This window comes from Apteryx mantelli, chromosome 15 (genome assembly GCF_036417845.1).
Source record: "Apteryx mantelli isolate bAptMan1 chromosome 15, bAptMan1.hap1, whole genome shotgun sequence".
Classification (NCBI taxonomy): domain Eukaryota; kingdom Metazoa; phylum Chordata; class Aves; order Apterygiformes; family Apterygidae; genus Apteryx; species Apteryx mantelli.
In genome coordinates this window covers 16,250,574-16,273,981 of record NC_089992.1, presented here as the reverse complement: position 1 = coordinate 16,273,981, position 23,408 = coordinate 16,250,574, and the positions used below count along the sequence as shown (strand labels likewise).

General features: G+C 39.0%; 1 protein-coding gene across 1 annotated transcript in view; it reads left to right on the top strand.

The window, feature by feature from the left end:
- The first annotated feature begins 228 nt into the window (after positions 1-228).
- The window catches only part of NEDD4 (NEDD4 E3 ubiquitin protein ligase), a 69,080-nt gene continuing 45,900 nt past the window's right edge, over positions 229-23,408 (top strand). Inside the window, exons 1-5 of the mRNA XM_067305830.1 lie at positions 229-303; positions 15,994-16,067; positions 17,688-17,766; positions 18,801-18,839; positions 21,498-21,551. Of these exons, the coding sequence (XP_067161931.1) occupies positions 259-303; positions 15,994-16,067; positions 17,688-17,766; positions 18,801-18,839; positions 21,498-21,551 (291 nt within the window). The 5' untranslated portion in view covers positions 229-258. The remainder of the gene's footprint in view (positions 304-15,993; positions 16,068-17,687; positions 17,767-18,800; positions 18,840-21,497; positions 21,552-23,408) is intronic.

The following is a 23,408-nucleotide window of genomic DNA, read 5'->3' as shown; positions in this document are numbered from 1 at the left end:
CCCGCCCTCGCGGGGGCCGCGGTGCGGCGTTGCCCACCAATCGGGGTGGGGGAGAGCGCGCGCGGGTCGCGGCGCGCGCGCGCTCTGGCGAGGCCGGCGGAGGGGGCGGCGGGGCCGGGGCCTGCGCGCGCGGCGGGCGGGCGGGGGCGGGGCCGGGGCGGGCCGGGGCGGGGCGGAGCGGAGCGGAGCGGAGCGGGCCGCGCGGCGGGGCGGCGGCGGCGGCAGCGGGGAGGGCGCGCGGCGCTCGCCGGCCCGGCCATGGCGGCCTCTCCCGTGGAGGTGTTCGGGCTGCCCAGCGAGGAGGTGAGGCTGGCGGGCCGCCCCGCTCTCCCGCGTCCTGTCTCGGCGGAAGGCGGGCGGCGGCTTCCCCGTGGGGCGCCCCTGGGGCCGGGGCGGCGGCGGGTGTCCCCGCGGGGCGGGGGCTTCCTGCGGGCGGCCGGGCGGGACCCTCGCAGCCGCGGAGCCCGGCGGCGCGGCCTTGCCCCGGCGCCGTGCGGGCCCGGGCAGCGGGGGGGGTCGTGTGCGCGGTGACCCGCCCGTTACCGCGCCCGACGGGCGGGACGCGGTTTCCGAAGTACCGGCGAATAAAGTCTTTGTTTCGGGTTGCGCCGGTGTCCCGGCGCTCGGCCCGGGCGGGCGCGCAGCTGCGGGGGACGCGTGCGGCGCTGCCTCTCGGCGCGGCTGCCCCGTTAGCCGGGGCGTCCGGCCCGGGGCGCGGGGCCGGGGCGCGAGGGCCGGGGGCGGCGGGGCGGCGGCGCCTGGTGCTGCAGCGCGCGTTTGTTGTGTGTCACCTGCTCCTGTGCTAGGCGGCGGGCGGGCGGGCGGGCGCGGTAAGCGGCCCGCGAGCGGGGCCGCCTGGGGTGCGGTGCTCAGTTCTGCTCCGCTTCTGACTGCAGCGCCCTCCGCCAGAAAGCCGTTAGGTGACCTGTGGGAAATGTCAGTGATGTTGTCTTCAAGCCAACGAGATATTTTACCGAGATTCTTTGATCCGCTCTTTTTGTGTATCGTCAATGATGTTCTCTGTGTCAACGCACATCGGTTGCATGCTTCGCAAGGTTTTTTTTTTTTTCACTTTGAAATATTATGCCTAGTTTGTTAGCCTGACTCTTTTAATTGGTGTGTTACTTCTCCAGAAGTAACCAAAAAGCTCTAATAAATTGTTTTTTCTTCTTAAAACTTCAGTTGGGTAGGAGTTTTCCTAGAGAATCAACACAACATGCTGTTAGGGTTGTCCAGCACTTCCATTGCAAGATTGTGTTTTCAGTTGCTTGTAACTTTTTGAGGCTCTCTAGTTGGGCTGAAATATTCCATGCTTTAGGCCCTGTATTTTAATTTATTTTATTAAATTTCAGTCAGCTTAGTTGTTGCTTAGCCTGTCTGCTGTGGGGAAAGAATTTTGAAATCAGCTCACAATTGAACAATTCTGCTTTTCCCTGCATCCTTTGGAACATTAATTCATTTGCGAGGGAAGGAAGAAAGTTTGCGTGTAACAATTCTATCACATTTAACTTTTTCCATAACTTCAAAAGCTTAGCCAAACTTTCTCAAGTTACAATTTTTGAAAATGCAGTTTGTTTACTATCAGACTTTGACGTTCGGTTGGTGTATATTGATAAGCGCTTAAAGAATGTGCTCAGTTTTCTTTGTAGTTCTAGTGTGTGATTGTGCATGCACAAATGACAAAATGAGTGATCTTGGGGTTATAGAAAAACTGCTGCCAGCTGCTTTGGGCTAGGATGCTAGAATTAAAACTAGAGTTTCTGTCTCCCTGGATTCTCTTTTTTTCTCCCCAGAGTTTAAATGTGGAAGATTGCATACACAAAATTACAGTAAAGACACAAAGTCAGAAAACCAAACCATATAGAAAGAAGTAGTATCAAGGAGCTGTCTGTAAACTCCCTCTCCACACATGTGCACCCGCACATTATTCTGCAGCCTCTCCATAGTTTGTATCTGCACCCCGCTTTTCCCACAGTGCTGCCGTTTCCCCCTTTCCACAAGAGGGATTTGCCTGGGGTATGGTTCAAAGCTGTCTGCTTACCTCTGGAGGGCTTGGTCTAATCACTGAGGCAGTTGAATACAGCACTGGAGATTTCTACATACACTCCCTTCCAGAATTTCTCTCTGATATCTTGCTTAATGGTGTATTAGTCGCTCAGACTCTTAACACAGGGTTGCTAATATCATGTTGTTGGCACAATTAAAATGATGGCAAGGAGGCGTGGGTCAGAAGGAAGCTGTAGCTTAGGGCACGGCAAATACAGTTGGATATTGTATATGCTATATTTAAGTATCTGAATATCAGTGCCCAAATCTAGCAAATGCAGGTGGTCTTAATTTTTCTGGTTCAGTTTTTCTGTAAAATGCATATAATACTATTTTGTCACCAACAGGACTTTTGTGGCTCACTTGGATGTTGAACTAGTGAGCACAAGAAAAGCCCTTAAGGAGAATTAATAAGTCTGTATTCGGAACGAGGTCTTAGCAGTATGCGCAAGACAAGGTCTGGGGTCATATGTTGAAAAAGAAGAGAGAGGAAAATATGGAATAGTTGCTTGTTGAATACTACCATTTTTTTTCCTTAATAAGGTAGTTGTCTCTTGAAAAATGTGACCTGTGATCGTATCAAAGATTCTAGCAGGATGAAATATGCAGTAGCAGGCTAAAATGAATATGCAGTAGGAACAAAATTATAGTTGCCCAATGATCACAATTCTTGGTACTTTTCAGCTTTTTTTCTTGACAAAGTTATATTGAAGAACAAGGTTGAATGTTAATCAAGTTTATGAAATCCTTTTTTATTGTAAATTATTCTACATTGCAGGAGTAGTATGTAGAAAAAAGACAAACGAAAAGAGACTACTTTCTACAGTCATTCTCAATGTAGAAAAATAAAGAGCTTTAAAAAGCTTTATTTTAAGATTAATTTTTCTCCTCTCATGTTTTTTAAAAGAGGAAAGAAATGCTTTAAAGTGCACTTCCCACCTTCAGGTCAGACTTTCTCTACATGCTCTTTGCCTGAGGCCACTTGAAAAAAATCAGTTGGGAGCATTCACTGCTGCAGACTTTGTCTTGACCTGTGAAGTGGTAACTGTTCCTGTTACTGCACACTCGGAATATGTCTGCCTTTGAATATAGTGCCAAGTGTTGGGCCATATATGTAGAAGCTGACGGACACAACTGCTGCTTTTCTTTCTGAAAGTAGTGATAATTTTGCTGATGTTCTTAAACATGCTTGTTGAGGTAGGGTGTCCTTAGCTAAAGATTTTTTGGCTGAGGGACTTCCAAATACAAAACTTTAAGCTTATTCAGGTTTAGATTTATGTAAGGTTAAACATTTTGATCAAGCATTTTCTGACACAGTCATTCGTTCTGAGTTAGTGTCTGTTTGTGACAATTGGCTGCTATAATAAATACAGCGTTTTCTAAGAGCAGTCATGAAATAATCTTCTAAAAATTAAAGGAAAAATAGTTGATGTATCAGCTAATGCTATGTTATTTCTTTAGTTACAGAAAAAAAAATCTTTTTCAGTGTTTTGCTAGATTAAAAATACCAGTGTTATAGAATTGTCTGGAATGATGAACTATCTGTTTCTGTTTTCTATTCAAAATACATGTTTTCTTCTGTAAGGCTTAGGAATGGAATTTTATAAAATGACACTGCTTCTCTCTATATATGTATTTCATAGTCAGTTTAATTCAAAAATTTATATATACCAAAGTTGTTATATTTCCAGCCTGAATTAAGGACTTTCTTATTTTGCTTAGTCTATTTCTATTGCCTATATAGCACGATAACATTAAGTTAGCTAGCTTTTTTTGATCTGTTTATATGGTGTTTTGGGGATCAAACTAGTAATAGAAACTTCTCGTGGATAAAAATACACTTCCTGTGTATTTGCTGTTTTAGATTTTACAATCACTTGAGAGCTGTGCTCTGTAAAACAAATGGTCTTATTTTCTGCAGGTCACGTAAGATCTCGCATAAGCATGTGGCATTTTGTCCTGGAGAATTTTAGATGTATTGTTTTATTCCTTTAGGACATACTACTGGACCAGGTAGTTTATGACTGGTTTGCTGCTGGTGAGCTGAATGTCTGGGATACACCCTTCTCTTCCTCCCCTTCCCCACAACCTCTCTCGTAGCACTGTATACCAGAGGTGATGCTGCTGATGAGAAATCTTTCAGAGATTACTTCTGAGACTGGCACGAACTGGTCTTCCTCTGGACTGCTTCTGACGAGGATGGTCATTCTGTTCGGCTCCTTCCTGCCTAAGCTTGAGGCAGCCCCGTGCTTCTGTTCCTGTTCAAACTCTGTGGCCTGCCCAGCGCTTCTGTGCTAGGTGTCTACTCGGGCTGACTCTGTTCTTATACAGGGCAGTCAGAAAGAAAAAGGGGGTGTGCATGCTTCTCTGCTTCAGAGGTACTCTGAAGTTAATCTAGGCTGTGAAGAACTTTCCCTTTGGAAGTTGGAACAAACAGTTCACGGAAATGCGGTGTATTCGGAATAGTTTAGGCACTTGTGGAAATGGTGACGCTTTTTTTTTTTTTTTTTTTTTTAACACCAATACAAATAGTGTAAACTTGTGATTTCCAGAAGTCCAGGTAGCCTTATGTAGATTTTTTTTTTGAAAAATCTGTCTTTTATGCTGATGAACTGTCTGTGACTGCTATGGATATTGTGCTGCACATGGAGAAGTTGAAAAAATACCTTAAGATTCTGTTGACAAGTGGATAAATCCATTAGTGGACTCTTCTGTTCTTGAATCTTTTCCTTAACTTGCACTTAACACCTCTGTTAAACTGTAACTTGTAGCAACATCAGGCATTTCCTGAAGAATGAGCCTTCCTTATGTATGAATAGCAAATGCTCCTATGGTATAATTAACTTCAAGTTTATTTAGTGGTTTTGTGAGACTGAACTGCAGATGCAGGTTAAGGACTCTGTTTACAAGATTGTTTAGTGTAGTTCTGTAATAGGAATCTTCCTGAAGCTAAAAGCTGCCTTGCTTGTTTTGAGAGAATTTCTCTAAAGAAAGATGCTTCACCTCTGCTGGTTGCGGTAGGAGGGGGAGAGGAGGGCTCTGCCGATTGAGGAGGAGTGGTCAAGACAGCAGTTTCCTTTCCACTTCCTAGCAAAAGAAACTGGTGATGCTAATTAATATTACCAAGAGGTCACCTAATATGTTACAAGTCTGCCTAATTTGCAAGATCTGAATATTGCAGTCACTATTTTCCTTTAGTTAAGGCTCACCATTCTGTGGGAAATAGTCTTTCAAATGAGATGTTAAGTTTGAACATTAGTGTTGTGGGGCCTGTTCCTCATGCTGACTGTCAGCTTTATCTGTCTCCTGAAGGAGTTGCTCAAGCTGTGTGTATCATGTAGAAGAGCTCTTAGCATGATCTTCTAATTCTGCTTTCTAGACAAAACTGAAGAATTTAATTAAATATTCTTAGTACTGCTTTCTCAATAATACATGAATCAGAACTGTTCTTAAATGCTATTTTTAAAGTTAGATAGTTGAAAACTATCAAATATTTTCTTCTGAAGCACTTAAGAGAAAATATTCCATGCTCACCTCCATGGAGATAATGGAAGAGTCAAGTCTCTAACCATTCAGCCTTTGAAACATTTATTATTTGAGATGAACAGAATGCTTATCACTAAAGTAAATATCATTAAGGAGTTTGTTTTCAGTGTGAAACACTTGGTCATGTTTTTTATAGTCACTAAGGATATCAAGGTAAAGAACTTCATTCAGATTTGAAATGAGCAAAGTGTTCTTGGATGGGAGGTACAGACTAGGAAGCTTACTAAGGTGTGGGTTTTTTATTTATAAAACACAACAGTGTTAAGTAGAATCAGGAGAAGTGAGAAGCTACCATTCAATTCAAATATGTATTCACTTGAGCTGTAAATAGTTTTCAACAGTATTTCCCAAATGCTCTTAGGCTTCAGAGCCTTTTATCTGATGATGTCCATCTTTAATCAGCAATTTTTGCTAGAAATGCAAGCTACTAATAGGGTAAAACTGAGTACCTTGAGTAAGATCTTTCACTGGTTTGAGGGGCATGCTGTAAAAAGAAACCATAAATTTGTGGTGTATATCTTTTATGCTCATACTTACTCTCTAATGGGCTCCTGGCTTTAGTGCGCTTCTATCCATAAAAGTGTCCTAACCTTTCTTGCACTTTATAGCTGTTTGTTAGTGATGTCAGCAGTCTGCGTAGATGCGCGCTGCAGAACGCTGCATAGTAGTTGATTATCCTCCTGTCCCCCCTTCCCCTCTACTGACTCTCTGGCCCTCAGAGCTTGGTAGCCTGAATGCCTCTGGCCTGTAGATCACCTGCAGACCGCTGAGCGGCCCTTCCTTTTTCCGCTCTTTCACTGAGCCGCGCTCTCTGTTGGTATCAGTTGTGAACTTCCCAACTGTTGGTGTGTTTGTTTCAACTTGCCGTATCTACACATGCCCAAATTAGTATTTTCTGTTCGCTTTTTATCTTTATGCTATATGCAGACCTGAAATGAAACTTATGAAAACCTTAATTTCAACGTTACTAGAATCTTTAAAGGTGGTGCTACTGAGCTGTTTGATAGTTGTAATACCCTTGATGCTGTTTTCTTGGCTAGGTTTAGTGCTAGCTGATTCTTGACCTATCTGATTAGAACAAAAGAATAACAGGATGTTATTGCCTAGAACAGTTGTTTACTACAAAATGTGCTCTGTTTAAGACTACTCAGACACTTTTACATTGGCTTCTTCAAAAGCTGACTAGCAGTCTAGCAGACATCACTGTTTTAAGTTTTACAGTAAATTAACCATTCTGTTTGTGGTGTTTCCTTATATTCTGTGTTAATCTTTTCTGTAGAGATATATTGAAGAAGCACAACCAAAAACTTGACCCAATGATAAAATATGAAAACAGAGTTAACTTTTTATATACTAATCTAATATGTACTCTGAAGACTCCTTCTACACTAGAACCTTTCTAACCTACTGCTATAAATTGTTTGATTTTGCATGAATTTTACATGCATCTTAGACATGTCTATTTGCTCTTTCTATATAGTAATTGTTTATCAGAGCCTATGACTCAAATCAGTCAAGTGCAGAAGGTTCAGAATGCTCCTGGAGTTATTGTTCAATCTGAAAAACAGATCAACAACTCATTGAAAACTGGTATGAAGTTGTTGGGACTTGAAGCATTTATATTAGCATCAGAGAGAGCCTTTATAGCCACTGGATTAGTTAATAGCATATTACAGTTTTTGTTTTGCTAATGGCTTCAAGCAAAGGACAGTTTGTAGTGTAATATTCATGGTTGAAATATTGGATATTGCAGACATTAATGATTGGCCAAGTGAAATACCTCTTGCTGATGTAACATTATAATATTCAGTGCATAAAATGGAAAATATGGAGCTCTTTTTCCTGACTGAGTTCTAGGCAGCAGCTAAATCTTGTAAGGTTACAAGTTAAAACTCTCCTTGTAACCTTGTTGTGAATTTTACCAGATTCACTTTGTGGGACATCCTGTATTTTACAATCTATGGAACTGGCTAAGCACTTGGAGTGCCCCCACGCCCCACCACTGGGATATACCTGTTGCTTTAGAGACTTAGACAAAGTTTGCACTTTATCATCATTATCTGGTTTAGTCAGTGCCTTGTACTTTATTCATCGCAGTGTGAGCATTTCTTAGTTTACTCCTTTTTTCTCACCCTTCTTTTCTATATTTGCCTTTCACAGTCTTTACTGTGTCCTGGACTTCCACCACTAAAATAAGTGCTGACTCTGTCAGTCACTCTCCCAACTGTCTTTAGCATTAATTCCTGGCCATATGAATTATGGAAGAGGGAAGGATGGGGTGGGGAAGAAGGACGGTGTTAATACCTGTCCTTTATAGTCATTGACTACAAACAGCAGTAACATAGTGAAGACCATTCTATTTGATAAACTTGTAGGAAAGTTTTAAACTTTCTAAAAGCTTGAAGTTTCTCTACAAACATGCCAAAAGTGAACATGTCCAAGAACTTTTTACTTTAATGTATAGTCACTGAATCTGTGTAGATTCATAGTGTCTTCTGTGAAAATAAAACATTACCCACTCTTGGAAATACCACTTTTTTTCTTCATTAGTTTGAATCTTGCTTTGCTATATAGGTAACAAACTTTAAATGTTTGATGTTTGACATCTGTTTTCATAGTCATATCTGAAAACTGTTTCTGCCTAGCTACCATTTCAAAGTATCAAAGGCTACCACACGCTGATTTGTAGCTTTAAGTTTTCTGATTGTCTGCGTATGTCAGCTAAGAAACCTTCTTTTTTAGCTCCTTTTTGATGCATGCTGTCTGTTAGTAATCAGATTCTTTGTTAGAAATTGTGAAGATAACTCTTTTGATGAGTTAGTCTTAAATGTACTTAATATACTAATAAGCTTAACAGTAGAATAATGATAAAACCTGGAAGTTCATAATAAGGCAACTAACCTGCTGGTTCACCTCTGTACAGGAAGTCTTATCTGATTTAATCAGGCCAAGGATTTTTTTGAAGAGCTCAGTTTCAATATGTGGCAGTCTTATTCCTTTCCTCCCCTGCCCTGGCCCCATCTTCAAATATATTGTATAACCCCTAAAAATAATTTACCCTTGACTTTATTAGGAGCAGACTAACTGATATAAACCCTCAGTATTGTTTGGCTTTCATTAGTATGCAGCTATTCCCTGATAAAATCAAAGTTTCACAAGTATTTTTTCTTTCCCACACAACTATAACTTGGTTCATATTGGGATATTGCATCCTTAGAGCAGCTTAATAGTTCTCCACTACAGAAAGTGCGAACTTGCCTCCCGCTGCTTGATGCGCGCGCTCTCAGCTTATCGAACGTGAGAGCGTTGGAGGACCCTTTTTTTTTTTTTTTTTTTTTTTTTAATAAACGTAGCCCTCCTGTGGGCAGGAGGAATGACGGAATGACTAGATCCATGCTTTGTAGTGTTGCTGCATTGTCTAAAGTGCCTGGTCCTGCATTGGCTGGACTGAATCTTTTGGGTGATATCAGAGAAGTGCTACATTGAGGATTACCTATATGATCAGTAAGACTTCTGGTAGCAGTGCTGAAGACTCCACTAATGACTGTTTCCCGTGAGCTCAGATTGCTTTATCAGCTTACAGGTTAGGAATTGCCAGTCTACTGCTTTTGACTTTGGCTGTGATAGCAAAGTTGCGGAGGGTGATGGTAAATGTGCGTTCATTTATGTTATATTTTTTTAATAGTGAAATGACCAGCTTGTATTTTTAAATATGCTGCTGTGTTATGGGCCACTACCATGTTCTCTTCTTTTTTCTTTCAGCCTCCAAAGTGGCTGGCAGTCAAATACTGACAAAAGAAGATAAAGGTCCTTGCTCCATTTACATGAACATCCTCCCTCCGCCTCATACAACTTTGTTTCCAGAATTGTTGCCTTTGATTATACTGTGTGTCTGTCCTACTCTCTTTCAGAAGTGCCAGTCTCTGTGTTACAGAACCACTTTACTAGGGCATTAAACCTGTAAGGTTCCAGTGTGGTCAAAAACAGCAGTAAATAGTCTCTCTTTAGCTGTAGTGATGTAAATACAGACTGATCCCTTCAAGTTAACTTCAGGAGTGCAAAAGCATAGGTAGGCATTTGCAGTTAGGGGGAGCCTTTTGGGGAGATAAATTGGACTTTGAGAGCGGTTTCGTGGACACACTGCAATGCTGCCAGGTGTAGCTGATGTGTTCCTGTTTGGTGACTAGGAGCCTATCCTCTTTTATGCTGGCAGAACCACTGGAAGCATCACAGTGTTATAGAGGAAGGCAAAAGGCAAATTTAAGAAGAGTGTCTACAGTCATTATAAAAATGGTACTGCTGCAGCGTGTTTGACACAGACCAAGAAAATGCTCTCAGGCTGCAGCTTCCTGCGTGTCTGCAGACACACTTACTCATCCACCATTTTTTGCATGTGTGGCTATGCACCTTTCATTCAGCAGGGTGAATGAAAAGGCAAGGTTCAAAATTACCTTCGAAACTGTGAAATGTTGGCTTCAAAACATTTCCCTGTAAATGCAGTAAAGTAGTTCTATCTGTCAGTGGAGCAGACGGCTGCCTAGTCAGGGTGTCAGAAGAAAGGTTGGGGGAGAATCTGATATGATCTTATCACCTTAAGGCTGTAAGGAGATGCTGAAAGAAATGGAAAGAAACTAGAAAGTACTCCCCCCACCCCCTTGATGAGCAGTTGCCCTTAATGGACTGTTAACTAAGGGTTACTGCCCCAGGTCTTGCCTTTCAGAGGCAACACCTGCAGTTCCCAGGTCATCAAGGATGTAGATGGTTACAGCCTTCTAACTTGAAGGCTTGAAACAGAGCAAGAAAATAATGTGCAGAGCTAACACTGGGTATGGATGCTGGGATGAAATAAGCATGTAGTACCACATGCAGGTAGTCAAACGATGAGTTGAACATTTACTCAGTAAAGGAAACTAGCTTGGGAGAGAAGAGCTGTACCAGGGAGATCCTAGCGATGCACAGGGCACAGCTGTCTCAAACCATGGTAATTACAAGTGTGGCATACTGTACAGAATGTTAACATGACGTAACACAACTGAAATCAGCAAAGGTGGTCCAGTGCTTTTTCTTCTGCACAGTTTACACTCCTCAGCTGAATCTGCTCGATCATGGCTGAAGTTTGCTTGCTGGTTGTACTACAGCTGTGTGAGAGAACCTTGTTCTGGGAGTGACTATATTTGAGTGGTTAGCTTCTGAGAGCAAAGCTGTTTTGGCACTTCAGTCCTTAGCTGGCTTTGCACACTGTTGCTCCAGGTTGTAGGGATTCTAGACTTACTGTAGGCGAAGAGCCTTCTCCTTTTTCTGTAATCCTGTGAGCAAAAGACTGAAGAGTTCCTTGGTCCCTGTAGTTTCTACTCTACTGTGTTGTCTGGCGAAGGTAGAAGAGAATGGACCCTTTGTGTTAGGTCTTCTATTCTTCACTCTTTGTAGTCTGTACAATCAAAACATTTAAATACACAACTGTTGACCTCATTGAAATCATCTGATTCTTTTCTTTTTTTTAATAAAACCTGTACAGCCATTATCCATAGAAGGAAGCAGAAGATTGCGGATAGGTCTGGAGAGTCCAAAGGGTCTTCCTACATTTCCCTCACAAACACTCTGCATCTGATGCAGACATAACCTGAGTCAAATCTCTAATGCTTTGTATCTAGGCTGATACTGAGCTTGTATTGCATAATCTTCAGCTGCATAAAATTAGATTCAAGCCCTCCTGGAACTCTTCCACTGATAATTGCTTACTGAGATCAGTGTATTTGGGCCAGATTTTGTGAGCCATAGCAGCAGTTACTTAGCAATTTTGCTGGTTATCAGTGAACGGGGAGAAAAGGCCATAGGGTCACACCACAGACCTGTATGCTGTCAGCAAGCCTCTGTGTCCTCTTCAGGATGTTCAGGGTAGTAGACTAATGGGTCATTCCAGTGTAATGCATTTCTTCTGACTGCATTTGTATTAAATTGTATGAATTTCTCATGACCTGCCTTGCTCAGCAAAGTGACTAGAGAATGGGTAACCTTAAGAGATGGAAGCGTCAGAGAGTGAAAGTATATATTCTGCTGAGCGATGTACAATCTCTTGTGATTAAGTATTGCCCTTGCATGTTAAATTGGGGTTTTCCTCAAGATTCCAGTGTTTATAACTTGGAAAAGGAAAGGGACAGTTCAATACTACCTACCAGTTTAAAAAACATACAAACAGAAAAAGATGGGGGTGGTGGGATTTTTTTGAGGGGAGGATTGGTAAACTGAAAAAGGATGTAGAATAAAAAAGTATTCAAATATATTGATGGTAAGCCCTCGGTTCTGGTGTTGCTCTATTTCAAGGAGATCTGTAGGGAAAAATTATTGTGAACAGTCTAGAGGTTTTTAGACTGTTAACCTAGAAGGATATTTCTACATGGCTGTTCATAAGCAGATGTCAGCTTGCTTCGTTGTTCTGCTGGGTTAACTAAAATCATATAGCGGCATTAGCTTGGCACTGACTCCAAACAAATATATTCTCTGTTTCAGCAATGCCTTGCAGCATGCCAACCGCAGGTTTGTGGCTGGTAGTTTTCAGAGACCATATACAAAGAAACTCTGTCTTTTTATAAAATACCATTTAGATATATTCAAAGATGTATTGTGATTCAAGAAAACAAACGGAATGGTTAAATAGGGATTGCCCAGCACCAACACTTGGTGGGGTATGGATCCTATTTCTGGGATTCCTCCCCCACCCCCTGTGTGGACTGTGTTGATGCTCTGGCAAGTCTGATTCTGAGTGATTTGTGTGTCCAGAAGTGGCTCTCTAACTCTCTTTACTCATGCTTGAGTGATGATGATAAAAGCTTGTGGTCTAAGCAACCAGATGCAGTTGCAAGAAGAGATATTTGTCTTTTGGGGCAGTATATCATACCTGAATATCTCTTCTTGGTTTCTTTTTGAGAAGAGGACAGTGGGATTTTCATGGGTTGGATTCTGTCAGCTGAATCACAGTGGCTGTGATTGGGGACTTTCTTCTTATTGTAAAAGGATGACTGTGTACTGAGTGAAATATGGAAATACTCAGAACAGAAGTACACAAGTGATAACTTTTAGCTTAGTCTCTGAAATTCATTGATGTTGGACGTTGCTGAAGTCATGAAACTGACAGAAAAGAAATTTGAAACTATTTTGGAATGTGACGGAAGGGTGGATTTTAAGATATTTGCAGTTTTTATATAAATGTTAACAAATGGAGTTTCTTGGTTTGATGCCAACATAGTTTTATACTTATTTTCCTTAAACCTGATCAGTTCTGTTGCTGTCATAAAGCATATTGCTAATGCTCTGTGCCTGAAATCCTGAGCATGACAAGGAATTTAGAAGGATTAGGACACCTACTAGTGGTCAGTGCTGGTGCAGATTTGTAGATAAATCTGTATTTTCCAAACTATTAGATTTCCTTATAGGAGACAGTTTTCTGTGAGGTAACAGTAGAAGACAGACTTGAGATGTGGCTGGAATTATCTAGGCCAACTGACTGTTTTGTTATGTAAGTGAACATTGTAGATGTTCATCTTAATGCACTGGCAATCTCCTCTAATTATATAGAGTACGTGAGAGAGCTTGTTTATTTTTTCTTAATTTAGTGGTTTGTTTTCACCTTTACCTTGTCATCCAACAGTCCCTGCCTCATGATCAGCACTCAGTAGTCTCTGTCAGCTTTAGGAACCCCTCCAATTGGTATTAGTCAGAAATGCAGCTCTGTGCTTATGGAGGAGATATAATATAAAGCAAACTTGCTCAGAGTGCTTCCTACATGTCTGCTTTTGAAGGCACTTTCAATCATATGTGGAATTCAGGGAGGCCCCAGGGACATCTGCTGCTTCACCACTTGCTCTTGGTTTCTGTTTAACTCTTAAGCACCTAGATCAGATCAGCTTTCCTCACAAGTGTCTGCACTTGTGAGGGGAGCCTCCACTTGCTGCAAACAGTCCTTCATCTGCAAAGCTTTCTGCTTTCCAAAGAAATGGTGGTTTTTGTCCTCCTCCTCCTGACATAGACGCGGCTGTTGGGCTTTATTTCCTTTTGAATTTGGTACCTGATCAGATGAACCACGTAACACTAATGGATCTACTCAGTTCTTCCTGGCTCTTGGATGAACTCTGCTAAAGTCACTAATACAGAATTCTTTGTGTAATCCAGAAGAGATGGCTTTTACAGTATATCTTAATATGCTTGTTAGATCAAGAGTTGCAAATCTTGTCATTTCCTCATGTAGTGTTTAATTTGAGAACGTGCAAATGTCACTTCACGGTTTATGTATTTTAACTTCAGGCTAGCCATTCAAAACAAGAAAAGTTAAAAGAATAGGTCTTTATTTTTGAGAACACTCTGAAGATTGTACCCTTTTAAGAGTTTTTTCTTCTTCATTGAATAGTATAGAATGCTGGTCTGGTGAAGTGTTCAGGAAAATTGAAAGCACTTGTGCTCCCTAAAGCAACTTGGAAAATCTTCTTTACTTTTCTAAGATGCTCTGAATTCTGAATCATCTTTGGAATGTGGCTTTTCTCCGTAAATCTTAACATACTGACTTTAAACTTACTGAATTCTGCATAAGAACAAACTTGTTTTAGGTAACAATTTCTAGGACTTGGATTACTTTAACTTACTTTTTAAGCTGTGGAATGATTTTTTTTTTTTTTTTTACTTTAACATTTGCTTTAAACTGTTCTATGGGTAGTTTGTATAAAGAATGCAGACATCGGTTATTAGACTTCTGGTTTTTGTTTCTTAAATTTCTTGATCTGTTGACCAAATAGCATGGGCAATGCTTATGAACTGTTAAATGAAATAACCACAATATCTTGTTTAGTTTTACTTTTTATAGTGGTAGAACTAACTGGTGAACCAAAATCTATTGTAGTTAGGAAGCACTTACTGAATTCTTGCTTCTATAATTTTTTTTTTTTTTGAGTCAACTCAGCTAAATTTAATGTAGTATGTTTCTTAGTGATCTAAGACATGGGGTAACAAAATATACCAACTTCATTTTGAATGTGCTCTTTTCATCTTTTGAATAACAATCTATACTTACTTCTCAGGTGTAAAACAACTAGAATTTAATGAAACTGAAATCCAGTATACCAAAAAAAAATTTGCTATAAATCTATACCAGCAATTTTTTTAGGGCATGCGTGTTAAATAGGAGGATTGTGATCACTAGTGTAACTTATCACTCCTATGAATCCCTAATTTGAATGATGTGTAATTGAAAGATTGTTTAAATTAAAAAAAAAAAATAGTCACATACCTTGCTGACACTTCACTTCTAAAGCACAGATTTCTTATGGGAGCCTGGCCTCTCAGCACCGTAAAATAAAAATAGATATAATAAAAATAAAAAAGCTCCTTGTTCTTATTTCCTTTGAGAATTCTCTACCGCTTTATTAATCTGTTCTGGCAAATTTGATACCCTTTTCATGTAGTCATAGGATATTTCCCACCCTCTTAAGAGTGCTGAGATACTGTTAGACCTAAACTTACGCTGCCCAGACACTTTTGCCTGTGTGTAAAATGCAACTCACTCGAATGGCTAATGAGATGTATGTGGCAACCCACCCCTTGTTTTGTAACAGCAGATCGTGGCCATGTGCACTAGAAGTTGTTGTACTGTACAGGACACGTTCCTGCAAAGGAACTTGCCTACTCTGTAGGAAAGACAGCTCAGAACTGCTTGCTGAGAAACGTAAGAACTGCTCATGGAAACTGCTCCCGGATGCTCTCCCCCAGGAGCAGCTGGGAGCTAGTGGAAGTACCTATGCCACATGAATTGTTCTGGCAGTGGCAGTAGCAGCTTGCTTTGCTTACCATTGTCCCCAGGAGATCTTTATGCATGGGCTACATAGCATGTGCATATCCAACGTGATAGGAATGTATTGCAGGCGGCTCAGGGAAAATGGTGACTGCCACAACCAGCACAATTCATCCAATTTTCATCTTGCTTATGAGGGGCTTTTGGGAAAGAAGGCTTGTGGGAACAGTTGTATACTACTAGCTTAACTATCCTGTCATGTAGCAGTAAGCACCTTAACTCAAAATAAAATCCCACTCCCTTAGAATGCTGAGAAACAAAATCTAATGGTGAACTGAAAAAAAGGAACAAGCTATTGTATTGACATTTCTGATTTATTAAGTTCTGTATTTATTATTCTAGGTGGATATCACAATGGTGATAATACTTTAAAAGGGGCAAAAGTAAAATAAATTTGATGCTGAATTCTAGAGCCATTTCCAACATAGAAAATAGCTGCATCAGGTTGGCTATTGCTTTCTGTGTGAATTGGAAGTTATGCCAATAATTGCTTTTAGCTTTGTAAATTAAAAATTAATCTGAAGTTTGGATTGAATGTCTCTTGAATGCATTATTTTGTATTTTAGGATAATACACGAATTGTCAGGGTGAAGATTATAGCTGGAATTGGCCTAGCCAAGAAGGATATCTTAGGAGCCAGGTAAGAATATATGTGATTAATGTATTAAGGGACAGATGATGCTTTGTTTTCTTTCCACAGCTGTTTATTGTGTATAGTGGGCAGTGATCTTAGTAAATCTTGCTATGCCTCTTTTCAAAAAATCGGAATCATTTTAACTGCTAACTTTATAAAGTGATTAGAGACTATATAAACATGAAGACATCTGTTTTCTTGCCCACGAGTCACTTGGACAGATATCTCATGCATTGGCAAAACAATGTGTAGGAGGGTTTAATTCTCTGCATGGTGAAATAGTTCTGCCATGGATGGGGTGTGTGTGTGTGTACATATGTGTATATAATGTATAATATTTTACTTCATCTGGGCTGCAGCTAAAATAACAATAGTTCAGAAGAACTAGCTGTAAATGCTTATAAACTAAGTTCTGTCTCATCTGTGCTTTAAAGACTTGGAATGAACACAACACTAAACCCTAGTAGAAACAAGACTATTTCAGCTCAATTTATATGCAGAAGAACATCATCCACCACTTCTACAGATGTGGTAAGCCATGCCAGTGGCTGCAGGCTCTTGATATGCAAAAATTTAGAAGTTAACAATCTATAAGGGAAGAAACAATCAAAGTAGTTTAAAATGTTAACCACAATAAAGATCAGTCTTTGTAATTGAAATGCTTTGCAGGATCTTGTCGAATTGGCAAGTGGCAACATGCAGCTTGTAGTAAAACTGCCTTTTCTCCTGGCCCATATACAGAGGGTCTAGAAAAGTACTGATGGGTATAGTACTAGTGCTACTGTCAGCTGTTTTGGCATGTGTACAGGAATGCTGTTATTTTAGAACTAGCAATATTATTGTTATATGTGACATCAGTTTAGCATGAGAGAAATTCTCATGTGATATTCATATTTTCCTTTAGCCAGGCAGTCTTTTTCCAGTTTGTTTTTTACATATGAACTTTTTACTTTAAAGAAAAATAGGGCAGTTTTTCTCATCATAACTTAAATATGTGAAAACTATATGCTCCTTTGCTATAAGGCAAAGGGCTGTAATCACCTGTGTTTGTAGCCTGTGTGAGCAATTGAATGGCTTGTGTTTATTCATGAAAAGTAGAGATTCATATAATCTGTTGCTTCTTGTAGCACAGGAAGGAAAAAAATTGAGGCAGTGGGCCATTTTAAGCAACCATATTAGACACCTTCATTGACAGAAAAATTCAGTTAAACTCAAACTCTGTGAAGCTGATACACATTTAGTAAAAATGTTGCATGTAGGAATGAGGAGTACCTCAAGTTCCGGATGTTTTAAAATGCTTTTTTTATTAAAAACCAAAGCCTTAATGCTTAAGGCTTTTCCAATCACAACTGAAGATTTTCATGTACATCTTATAGAAATGCATTAGAATTGCAGCAATATACAGAATGTAAAGTGGCATAGCTAGTATGGACATAATAACAATAATTAGATTAGTGTTATCTCAAGCTATTTAGAAAATGTTTGTTAAGTATAAGCACGTAAGATGTTCAAAAAGTGCTTGGAACTCCGAATTTCATGGCTTCTATTAATTTAAGCCTTCTCAAACTCAACTGCTAATAATGCTAACAAAAAGGTTTTCTAACAACTTCCTGTCTTTTTTGCTAGCGACCCATATGTGAAAGTGACGGTATATGATCCAGTGAATGGAGTCCTTACCAGCGTTCAAACAAAAACTATTAGAAAGGTTAGCCTTTTTATTTTTGTTCCTGCGGGGTGTGGAAATATGCCTAATGTACCTCTTGAGTGAAAGGACGTGGAAAACATTCCATGGTTTATCCTGATTCTCTGTTTATGACATTGCTTTACTATCTTCCTTTCAATAATTTATTAGTGAAAGGTAGAGAAACATTAAGGAGGATAAGGTGAGTACAGATTCAAAACTAAACCAGTCATGGAAATACTGAATTGTTCTGATTGTCTTAGATCTTTAATGATGTGAAATTACACAGAAAGAGACAGATTGTTATCTCTTCACCATCAAATTGCACACTTCACTTGAACCGTGGTACTGTGGTTTCTCTAGAATACCTGCAGGGAAAAGTCATTGTTGGTACTGATAGCTTACTTTGTCAACTAAGAAAATTATGTATATGAGAGGGAAAATATTCTTCCAAATTGTTGGTCTCAGATAGTGTCTGTGGCTTATATTATGAGATGACCCATGCGCTTCCTATTCATGTTGATGATTGTTAGTTTAGCTGTAATGAGGGTTCAAAGCATCAATAATATTTTTAAAAATAGCCAAACTTGAGAGAGATATTTGGTGGAGTGGGTGATGCTGTGTTTGGTCCACCTATGCATGGTCTGGCTAGATTATATGGTTGAGAGATTTGGCATTTGCTAAGAGAGCTCGTAATTTCAGGATTAAGAGTGCTTGCAGGTAAGCAGTGTGGATAGTGAGGGCATCTGGACTCAAGAGAAAGCAATGGCTATTACTGAAGACATAAGTTAACTGGTTTGGGTTGTATTATGGAGCTTTTTCTGCATCCATGGCATTAGCCAAAATCTGATAGTGCTTTCATAAATTGTCTTCTTTCAGCACTGTATTAAACAGCATAAGACTCCTGTCATTTTTATCTGCAAAAGCAAAATTAAAGCTTTTGTGCTTTCTTTTTAAGTGGATTATTACACAGGTTGAAACAGATGTAAAACATGAAATGGCACCAGTACAGAACTGTTAGTGTAACCAATGTTGTCTTTTTTTCCCCACTTATATAGTCCTTAAATCCAAAGTGGAATGAAGAACTTTTATTTAGAGTAAGTATTATTTTTTTTAATCTTATAACGTATGTTGGATATTAATATATTAGAAAAATACTTTCTCATTACTTGAGCTTAAAATCAGAAATGCAGTCTTTATTATTAATATTCAAATGCTAACAAATTATTTTCCATAGAAATACATTTGTCAGTGCTAAAGCTTAAAATTTAATTCTAACACAAATAAAAATCTTCCCATCTCCTTAATCCATGCTCATGTTTTTGAGCATTCAGGGAATAAAAAAAAACAGTTTGGGAATAGCACCAGTCTTGGTTCATCTGTTTTGATACAGGTGTTTTGCATAGTGAACATGGTATTACACTCAACCTACTATTGTTTTAGGAGCAAGGTGTAGATTTGCTATTTAATTTCGGTCTTGTTGGCTGAATGTGGACTGTGTTGTTCAGAATTGCAGGGACTCGAGGACCTGCTGTAAAAGGTGAATGCTTATGCAATGTAACCTAGCCTATGCACAGGCTCTGGCTTCTCTCTCAGAATCTGAGCATGTTTAACAAAATCAAATTTCTGAAATTCAAAGTGATGGTGAATTTCCCTCTCATATCTTGAATTTTATTTTATAACTGTGAATTTATACAATGTGTAACATCAGCATCCAGTCACTGGGTTTTATTACACTGTTTTCTGCAGCATTAAAAAGCTATAATATCAGATATCTTTACATGTGTGAGTACCTCTAGAAAGCAATCAATGTTTATTACAGTTTTCCATCTGAAAACGTGACCAGATTGAACTCCTTAAGCCTTGCACTCTTGGGGTGGTTCTGATCCTCTTTTTCACTCTTGTTGCTCTCTTTCAGACTCTCCCTAATACTGCTTTCTTTTTCTTGATGCTTAGAGGTACCATCCTCTTTCTTTTTGTCAGTATTGCATAAGGAAGAAAAAAGATCACTTCCCTACTTCTGTTTGATATTCCTTTTTTGACTGAGAATTGTTTTAGTTCTCTTTGCTACAGCATTATACTAAGACTTTTATTGAAACATTTATCAATGGTGATTTTTCAGTGCTTTACTGAATCGCCAATTTTAGTTATCTGCTCTATGTAGATGACATTCATTCTTTGTTCCCATCTGTATTGTGTTGAACTTGGCTGTGTTAAACCGTAGTTTGGTAGACTGAGTTAAACCACTGGATTTAAATCTTACACAGAAAATCAACTTGTAATTTGCCAGTCTTCCATCTGTAAAATTTATCAGAAATGTTTTTACATTGTATACCTAATTTAAAATACTGAACCACATCACATGAATAGATTCCTTGATGAATGATCTACTAACAGCCCAATTTATTTATATCATCTCACTTAAATTTTTTGTGATTTTTTTTTCACTAAGCAATATTTAGTCCATTAATATGATATATTGTGTGTTCAATTCAGTGTGGTTTAGATTCTCTAATAATGGTATCGTGTAATACAAAGACGTGTCTTCAATCATCTGTATTCTCCCTATTCATTTGCCTTTTATCAATAAGATGCATAATCTTTTTTTTTCCTTCTTTATAACAACACCTGTTTTTTCAAGGTCCATGTTGATGGTGTAATTAAGTTCAGAAAAGAGCTCTTCTCCAAGAGATACTCTTCTTCACTGGAATGTTTTTTTCATCTTGGATGGAAGCTCTAGTCTTCATTTTGTTTCATTTTTCTGGAATATTGGATCTCTCTTGTTCTGTTAATAATTTAAAGAATTCCAGTTTCATGCTATGACACTTTATTGCTCTAAGAACAGTTACCAAGATCCTTTTGGACCCCTAATATGGTCTATGATTCTAGTTAAAAGGACATACTTGCATACACTCTGAGATGCAATTGCTCAAGAATCAGAGTTATAATCTAGATGCCAAGATCATTCAGTTACTTTAATTATAAAAGTCTATTTTGTGTAATTCAGAAACTTAAGTTATATTCATATGTTAAATTAGGGGTAGCTCATTTCTGCTCAGATAGTCAAAATAAATCCAGTATTTTATCTTTGTCTGCAAGGATTTGTTCAAGCATCCAAAGGATAAAGAGATTCTTTATCAAATATCAGGCATCCTCTGCTTTCTGTGACTAGCAATTCTTGACAGCTGTAACAGCTGTTCTTATATTCAATATAGGAGGGCAGTCTTTTATTCTGTATTCAAAATGACTCCTAAGCAGGAACACTTATTGCTATAGTCAAGAAATATTTTAAAGAAAATGCATAGTAACTGTGGCTCTTTGAGGATTAGCCTGCTTCTTCTGCTCTTTTCTTAACACTTTGAAATCTTGACTGAGCTTTTCTGCTTGTAAACATGTCACGTGTAGCATGTAAACATGTATAAATTTAACATTTGAGACAGTTTTTAAACTTTGTTGGGACAAAGACTGCCTGTGAGGAATATGGAGACAGGAGTATATACTTACAGACAATTGAAAATGCTTATCTTCCAGAATATGGATCTGACGGATTGTTTTTTGTAAAAACAAGGTTACATTGTCAGTTATATTCCTGAGCTCACTTACCCGGCTCTATGAGACACTGTCATTTTTAATTTTGCATTTTTATTAGTCTTATGTGTACTCCCCCATGTACATTTGGACATTTTGCTAAATAAGACAAATGCTGAAATTTACCATATATTTTGGCTAATAATTAACACCTTTCTTTTTTCTAGGTTAATCCTCAGAAACACAGACTCCTTTTTGAAGTATTTGATGAAAACCGTTTGGTAGGTCCTTTTGCATTAATATTGCTATTTGTTAAAGACGAGTGAAAATAAGTTCATCTGAATGCAACATAGATTAAAATAACAAATTTTTAAAGTTTATTTAAAAAATTAAAGGTGCATCTGACTGTTACTTATGGGACATTAATGCACTTTGTGATTCTCTGAAGCAATAATATTACTACTGCTTAACTTTTAACTTGCTTTAACTTGTAAAAAGTCATTCTTTTATGGTGCTTCCCAAATGACATGGCTAAATCCTTCAGTGATTTTGAAAGCTATGCACCGAATTCTCATTTTTTACTACAGACAAAATAGTATTAAGAATGGAAATATCTCTGTATGTGTGTGAGAAGCTTCTTCTAAATGTGAGGAATAGCATAAAAGAGTGTGTGTGAATTTGTTTGAAAAACCAGCAAGAGGACAGTGGATGTTGACCTGGAAGGTAGGTGTCAGTCTCTGAATGGGAGGTCATAAGTAAGTTAGGGATAGGTTATGTATTTATTTCCTCAGAGAAATCATAACTCCTCCTCTGACCATGCTGTCATCTTCTGTGTGAAGATGTCTGCTGCTTATCTTTCTGTCTGTATGTTCTCCTGTAAATGAATAAGGGTGGTGCAATACAATTGTGACAGTTGCATCCTGGGGCCACTTAACAGTCAGACATTCCCTCTCACTGGAGAGGTACTATACCTTTTCCTTCTGCAATAGTTTGGGACTATTGTGTAAGATTGAGTGGTCTTTAGTTTGTACTCTTAACACAGTCTTCCTCTGATAGCCATTCTAAAGGATCTCTCTGTGCCTGAAGAATGTGTTGGCTATGAAGAACTTAATTTTTTTTTTTTTTTTTTTTAATGCTAGCTACATAGATTCAGTAATCCATTGTACCTTTTAAGGAGCTGCTGTTTTGTTGGAGAGTGAAAATGTCTGTGAATATAACTGCAAACTGTCTAGAAAATTAGATTTAAGAAAGAAGATGCTTATATTTTGGTTATAGGCATCTTTCAGTCCCCAAAGCATATACTTGTTGACTGGTGGTGATACTACCTGTCCCAGGTATTTCAAGTATGGTGCATCTTTATTATAAAAGTAAATTTCAAGGGAGTCAATAGTAATGGTACTTGATATGGCAGATTAAATATGATTTGTTAGGATGCTCGGTTTTTCTTCTCAAGGCAACAGTAGGGGCTACAGTATATTCTTTATCAGATCAAAGTATTGTCTGTTAGTCATTAGGACATCACTGCTGCCCCCTGGAATGTATGAGACGTGATTAGAAAGTCAAATTCCTCCAAATTTTGGGAAGGAAGGCCAATGCTTTCTATGTGATTTCCATCAAAATAATTCCTTAGCATTCTCTTTCTAATCTAGAGTAAAAAAGTTGCTTGACCTGTTCGTTTGCGGTAGAGGAACTAATAAAACATGTCATTAGCATCAATTTGGAAACAGTGCTTTGTTTCCTATGTGTGATTGTATTCTGATACCAAAATAGCAGAACCTGATCAGTCATTGTGTAGTTCTACGGTAGCCCCTACATTTTTCATCTTTTTCAGTTTCCTCATTTGTTGAATTGAAAAGACTATCTCCCTGTTCTCTTTTAGCTTGTTCTCTGGGTGATGAAGCACCAAATTTGTCTCAGATGTCTTTAGAAAACTCCTCTAAAACAGTAAAATAGCTGCTTTACCTGTGATTGTTTGGGATGGACAAGCTTCCCTAGTTCTGTTAATTCATATTCAGTTACCAGAAGTCAAGGGTGCCTCACGCTCCTTCATTAGGATGTGCAGCTATGATCCAAGGGTGTTTCATCTTCCATGGTTTTAGTAGACTTTAGTAGGTGTGTTAATTGGCCTTTCATTCTTC